Source organism: Centruroides vittatus, unplaced genomic scaffold, assembly GCF_030686945.1.
Source record: "Centruroides vittatus isolate TY-2023 unplaced genomic scaffold, ASM3068694v2 contig_329, whole genome shotgun sequence".
Taxonomy (NCBI): domain Eukaryota; kingdom Metazoa; phylum Arthropoda; class Arachnida; order Scorpiones; family Buthidae; genus Centruroides; species Centruroides vittatus.
The window spans coordinates 1,044,668-1,051,146 of record NW_027122113.1 but is presented as its reverse complement, the minus strand read 5'-3'; the positions used below and the strand labels follow the sequence as shown (position 1 = coordinate 1,051,146).

Here is a 6,479-nt window from a genome sequence, read left to right as displayed (position 1 = left end):
TCTAATCAAAATGTTAATTTTTTTTAATTATGAGAAGAAATATTAAATTTTTCACAGAATTTAATAAAAAAAATTACAGAAATAAATTGAAGTAAAACCTGCACTAACTCATAATATGCTTATGTAGGTTAAAATGTATAAGTGAACTGTATAATGGCCTCTCTTATTTCTAGACTTGTGTCTGATGACAGTATGATAACTCTGGAAATAAAAGAGGCCATTATACAGCTCTTATACTGCAATAATTGATTTACAAATAGCCTATAGTCAATATTCTCAGTTTATGAATGTTTTAGTTCAGTGATTCCCAACCGGTGGTTCGCGAAACCCTGGGGTTCGCAGTGTTTGCAGAGGGGGTTCGCGAAAATAATATTGTAATGGTGGATTTTTTAAAACGCCATTAAAATCAAAAGCAAAAAAAAAAAAACAAAACAAAAACACAAAAATTAAAGAACACACCCACTGTAAAACAGATTGTTCGCTGCCTGTTTGTTAAGAAATCTATAATAAATTTCAATATTTTCATTTCTTTTTTCTTTATTTGTTTTTCAAAATTACTTCATCAATATCAAATTATATCAACAATTTTATACATTATAATTTATTCCTCTTATTCAAGTAATCAAATACTATTTTCTTTTTATTACAAACATTTATTTATATTTAAAACATTTTATCAATGTGATTAGTATCATGTTCTGCTTTATATTTAAAATCATTGCAGCAGTTTTCCCTTCTATGTAATATTTTCTTTTACAATACAATTGGAAATAAATATCAAATTAAGGCAGTTTACTACAGATTTTAGAATTAGATACTTGTTCACAACCGGAAACTGGGAGAGTAGTGTTGTATTAACTGACGTTCATACATAGGCTTAGCACTTGTAAAGCTTGAGTGATAGTGATACTGTGACTGTCAAGTTCTCGTGTAAATGATTTAATAATTATTAATTTAATTATTATTATAGCTTATTTTTATTATGGATCGATGGTTAAAAACGGGTTGTTTAGAAACGAGACACGATAATCGAGATGATAGTACTGAAAGCTGTAGTGAGGTACCGTTTCACCAGACGAAAAACAAAGGAAATGATGATAGAAAAGAGAAAAAGCGAAAATATGACAGCGACTATCTACAATTGGGTTTTCATTTTACTGGGGATGAGTCGGAACCTAAACCGCTTTGTGTTATATGTAACGAAGTTCTTGCCAACAGCAGTTTAAAACCATCACTTCTTCGTAGACATATTGAAACAAAACATCCGACACACAAAGATAAACCTCTTGAATATTTCAAAAGAAAATTAGCAGATATCAAAAAGTGTAGCCTTTCTTCTTTCTTGACTTCAAACGAAGATAGTAAAATGGCCCTTGAAGCATCATTTCGAGTAAGCTATAGAATTACAAGATCTGGACAAGCGCATACAATAGCAGAAAATTTAATTGGACCATGTGCGAAAGATATCGCCAAATGTATGCTTGGGGAAAAGGCAGCAAAGAAAATTGAGCTAGTTCCCTTATCAAACAACACGGTGTCGCGTAGAATTGACGACTTGGCTAATTATGTGGAGAACGAACTTCTAAAAAGAATAAAATTGAATTATTTTGCAATTCAACTTGACGAATCGACGGATGTAACAAATGCCGCAGTCTTGCTTGTCTACGTTAGATATCTTTTTACGAATATTGTTCAAGAAGATGTACTATTTGCAAAACCTTTGAAAACCTACACAACTGGAGAAGCGATTTTCGATATGATCAATGGGTATTTTGAAAAGAATGGAATAAGCTGGTCTTATTGTGTGGGTGTGTGTACAGATGGTGCAAAATCAATGACAGGAAAATTTTCTGGTTTTGTGGCACGGGTGAAGAAGATCAACGAGAAAATTCAATGGACTCATTGTTGTATTCATAGACAAGCTTTAGTATGTAAGCGTATTCCTGCAGAGTTATCTACTACTTTAAGTGATGCTGTGAAAATTGTGAACTTTATAAAATCGCGTGCTACAAATTGCCGTCTATTCCGTACGCTTTGTGAGGATTTTGGAAGTTTCCACGTTTCTTTACTACTTCACACAGAAGTTAGATGGCTTTCCCGTGGTAAAGTTTTGACGCGTTTGTTTGAATTGAAGTCTGAAGTTCAAGCATTTTTTATTGATCATCCGTTTCATTTGTCTTCTTGTATATCCGATGTTCTTTGGCTGCAAAAGCTTGCGTATTTAGCTGACATTTTTTGTAAACTGAATGAATTAAATATGTCTTTACAAGGCGAGGGTGTCACCATTTTCAGTGTACATGATAGAATTGAGGCTATGTTGAAAAAGATCAATTTTTGGATTCAATGCCTGCAGATGAATGAGTATGGATGTTTCGATTCTGTCAGCACTTTTTTTATCAGAAAATTCAATTAAACTTGACGAAAACATTAAAAGGAGTATATGTGAACATCTGAACTATCTTCGATTAACTTTCGATGACTATTTTCCCAACAGATGCAATATATCCATCTCAAACAACTGGATACGTAATCCATTTCAAGGAAATGTAAGTTCAGAAACCTCTCTAAATATACTGGAAAAAGAAAAACTCATAGAGTTATCTTGTGACAGTTCTCTAGAAGCAATTTTTAAAGATCAATCTTTAATTGACTTCTGGCTCAGTATACAAAATGAATATCCTGTTCTGTCAAAAAAAGCCATTGAAGTTCTATTACCATTTTGCACAACATATCTATGCGAGAAAGGATTTTCAACATATACTTATCTGAAAGATAAATACAGAAACAGGTTAAATGCAGAACCTGATCTAAGACTGAAATTGTCAGATATTGAGCCTAACTTTGAATTGCTTTGTTCTATCAAACAGCCACAAATATCCCATTAAGAGTTTTTCCAAATGTAAAACATAAGAACCAGTTTGTTAAATTTATCTTGTTTTCAACTTTTATAGCCATCATTTTAGTCTTATTAATGTTTTATTTAAATGTTTCACGATTAATATAATCAATATTATTCTGCAATATGTAAAATATATATTCTATCAAATTTTATTGCTTTTTTTTACCTGTCATTAACGACTACATAGGGGGTTCGTCAAATTTTTCGGACCTTTCTTTTGGTTCGCGAGGAAAAAAAGGTTGGGAAACACTGTTTTAGTTGATAATGTGAGAAAGCTTATTAATGCATTTAGCACAGTTAGTAAACATATGTTAGCAGGCTTAACTTCATCAGAAATTTCTTGTTCAGTATCAGAATATTATTTTCAAATTCAAAAGTCAAACTTTTATCATCTGACTGAAGTAACAGCTGCTGTAATTCTTCAACATCATCTCATTCTCAATTCAATTTGTGAAATTTTTTAATTTTCAGACAAAACTGAAAAACATCTTTAAAAAATCCAGCAATGAGTTTCTTAACTTTCCTGGCAACATTTAAAATTTTGGTGGCAGCATCTGTTATATTTTATTAAAAAACTTTTTATATTTTTAATTACTATAGCTTAATTTTGAGGGTAGGGATGGGTTTTATAAAAAATTGTAAATGCTAATAATGAGTAAAATCATTAAGTCTGACCCTTCTCGAGATGCAACACATGGCAGCACTTTTATCTCCTCGCCCCATTGACCTTTAACCACCAAAATTTAATAGCATCGTCACCTAATACACAAATCTCCCTGCAAAATTTCAGAAATTTTCAACAAAAAGCACACAAGTTATTAACCTTCAAAGAGGATGAACGAAATTGTGCTCCCCCACAAACGTTCCTGCATATAGGAAAAAAACTCCCAAATTTTTAGTATTTCAAGGTCGAGTCTAAAAATGTAAAAATCTTGGGGTCATTTTTTGACCGATTGCCATACTTCCCGTCTTATAACGGCCAGGAAAGTAACATTTTAAAAATTATTCTAAATGTATCTGTGAGATCAGCCACAACCTTCAAAGGATCTCGTGAAAAGTGATATTATACATTACAAAAAAAATGAATAGCTTCAACAAGAATTTTTTTCTGAAAGTAGATTCCAATATATTTTTAAACATTTTTACATTGTTTTTATGAAAAATTAAATAAACGAATAAGTCAAATTCCATGTAATTTATATTTCTCTCAGGCTTAAATATTTATTTGACACATTAATTCAACTAAAAAGTTTGTAATGTATAATGGAATAAATAAATATTTTAGCCTTATTCTCAAAAATACAATGTTCACAAAAAATTCAAATCAGATCAATATGAAAAAGGTACACTTGTTAGACTCTCTTCGTATTTATTTATAACATAAATTTATGAAAATGAACCACTTTTAAACAGTAAAGAACATGAAATTCATGAAATTTAATATAAATATTTGCATATTCTCTTCTATTGTAATTAATTTACAAAGATAATGCAAAAATATAAATGAATTTTAAATTATAACAAATACTACAAAAAAAAGGAGGGTGTTCTATATAAGACATGAAAGTATTTGCTAATCAATTTCTCTTACAACTACAACTTCCAAATTTTATAATTTGCATTTTTTTTACAGGAAACAAAATTATGAAAATCTGATCAAATTATGACTAATTACACACAGTTTTTAACAAAACATAAATAAGCAGTCTCTTATAATTTGTACAATGAGAAATATATAAAATGTATTGCATTTTGGCATTTGATTGACCTGAATGACACAGACTTTCTCTGTCCGATCCTTAAAGTTTTTGGAAATGTTTCCGATTGATTGTTTTATAAAAACAAATCGGATCTAAAATATTTACACATACACAAATATGTCTGGGATTTGTGTCAAAAAAAAAAAAAAAAAAAAAAATGATCATTACTCTCTTCCTGTAATTTATAATTATTCCAATATTATGATTTCTTCATATTTTTCTTTGTTTTCTCCATTATTAAGGCACAATTTTTTATTAGAGGAATCTGTACGTTCGGATTTAATTTTTCTTTTCTGTAGGAATGATTCCGTGCTGCATTTGGATACATCTCTATTGTAACTGGAAGATGTAGGCTGTAACTGTGGCTTGGCTATCCATTCATTATCATCATCGTTTAAATTAGCTGATGTATGATCTTCAGAAGTCATTTCCTTCGATATCACTTCTCTTACGTTCTTGGAAGACTCTTCTGAAACAGTCAAATTTTAATTATTAATAAACTTTTTTTTAGTAATTGAATTTGAATTACTCAAACCCATAATTTACCAGAATTAACATAGATATAATGTCTTTGTTATGCCACGTGATACAGAATTCAAATTTGATAAACACCTTACCTTACAGACTATTAATTAATATTTTTTATAAGTAACTCAAATATTGATGTCTTAGAGAATAGAAAGCAGCTGGTTTTTGCTCAAATGTAATTTTTTTTAGTACAGGTCATTCAGCTTGATGGTGCACTCACAGTCTCTTTATAATTTGGTGCATACTACAGTATATGCTCATACATAACTTCGCCACAAAGTAAAAACTCTTTGAATGGGTTAATTCTTTTTGAATTGACATAAATTAATACAAATAAACATCCCTACTAACCCGATGCATTGCAATAACACACTAACAACTGCCGTAAATCATCGGGCTATAATTTGGAAATAATAATCATAAATTATAAATTAATTTGGCACTAGAGGGAGGTGTTAGGTGCCAATTTAATCTCAATTATTTAATTAAATATTATAATTATTAATTTTAATAAGAGATGGTGCCTAATGCCTCTTTACAGTGCCAAATTAATTCGTAATTTATAATTATTATTACAAAATTATAGCCCGATGATTTATGGCAGTTATTGGTGTTATAAATTAATACTTGAGCTTTGCACCATATTTAATTAAACAGATGAGAAAAAAATACTTAATTCTGCATGTTTTGCATTTTGCAATCTCATCGTTTGCTAAAAAATGTATTTCTGCAAAGTGGATTCACTGAACATTTTATTTATTGACATCATAGAAAGAATCAAAATCATAAAATAATTTAATTTTAACATAATAGCACAAAAATGTATCCAAATCTACTTTAAGGGTCCAGCAACTTTAAAGTTGTAAACTCGTAAAGTGAACTTTAGTTGGGACATATCATGATACTTGTATTTAGAGTTATTTGATATACTGTATTTAATTATCTGTAATTAATTAAGATGAAATGAAATAAATAATGTGACATTTAACTGGGATAAATGGGATTCCCAGGAATTTGTCTTATTCCTCTGGTTTTTAAGATTCGGGAATCCTGGAAGCCAAACCCTATTATGTACACCATCTCATAATTTATATTAATAGATGGAAAAGATATAAAAGAAAAAAAATGAGCAAAAATTATTGTGACATCGGGCTGAAATTTTTAATTTATTTAATTTAAAATATATGTTCTTGATCTCAAATTAGTGGTGTCTTTCCCCTGTATATCAAACTATTGGGTTGTTCGGAAAGTTCGTAGCGATTTTTAAGAGAAATAAAAGAAATTGTTTTAAT

The 6,479-nt window shown here is 29.8% G+C and overlaps 2 protein-coding genes across 4 annotated transcripts in view; one reads left to right on the top strand and one right to left on the bottom strand.

Annotated features, from left to right (window-relative positions):
• The first annotated feature begins 982 nt into the window (after positions 1-982).
• Positions 983-2,885, top strand: LOC136973872 (zinc finger BED domain-containing protein 5-like). The gene is made up of 2 exons (XM_067268650.1): positions 983-2,361; positions 2,435-2,885. Exons 1-2 carry the CDS (start codon positions 983-985, stop codon positions 2,883-2,885), a joined length of 1,830 nt encoding a protein of 609 aa, XP_067124751.1.
• A 1,343-nt stretch (positions 2,886-4,228) lies between these two features.
• LOC136973748 (death domain-associated protein 6-like) overlaps positions 4,229-6,479 on the bottom strand; it is a 41,424-nt gene continuing 39,173 nt past the window's right edge. For 2 of the 3 annotated variants that reach the window (XM_067268493.1, XM_067268495.1), the window contains one exon: positions 4,229-5,128. In XM_067268493.1, the coding sequence (XP_067124594.1) occupies positions 4,848-5,128 (281 nt within the window). In that variant the 3' untranslated portion in view covers positions 4,229-4,847. The remainder of the gene's footprint in view (positions 5,129-6,479) is intronic. The other variant, XM_067268494.1, reaches the window with a different exon arrangement.

What these genes read in the sequence shown, in the direction of transcription:
- LOC136973872 (XM_067268650.1), top strand. Translation starts at nt 983, where the DNA reads ATGGATCGATGGTTAAAAACGGGTTGTTTAGAAACGAGACACGATAAT. An exon ending in CAATGCCTGCAGATGAATGA is followed by an intron (nt 2,362 to 2,434) that starts GTATGGATGTTT and finishes AAACATTAAAAG; the next exon opens with GAGTATATGTGAACATCTGA.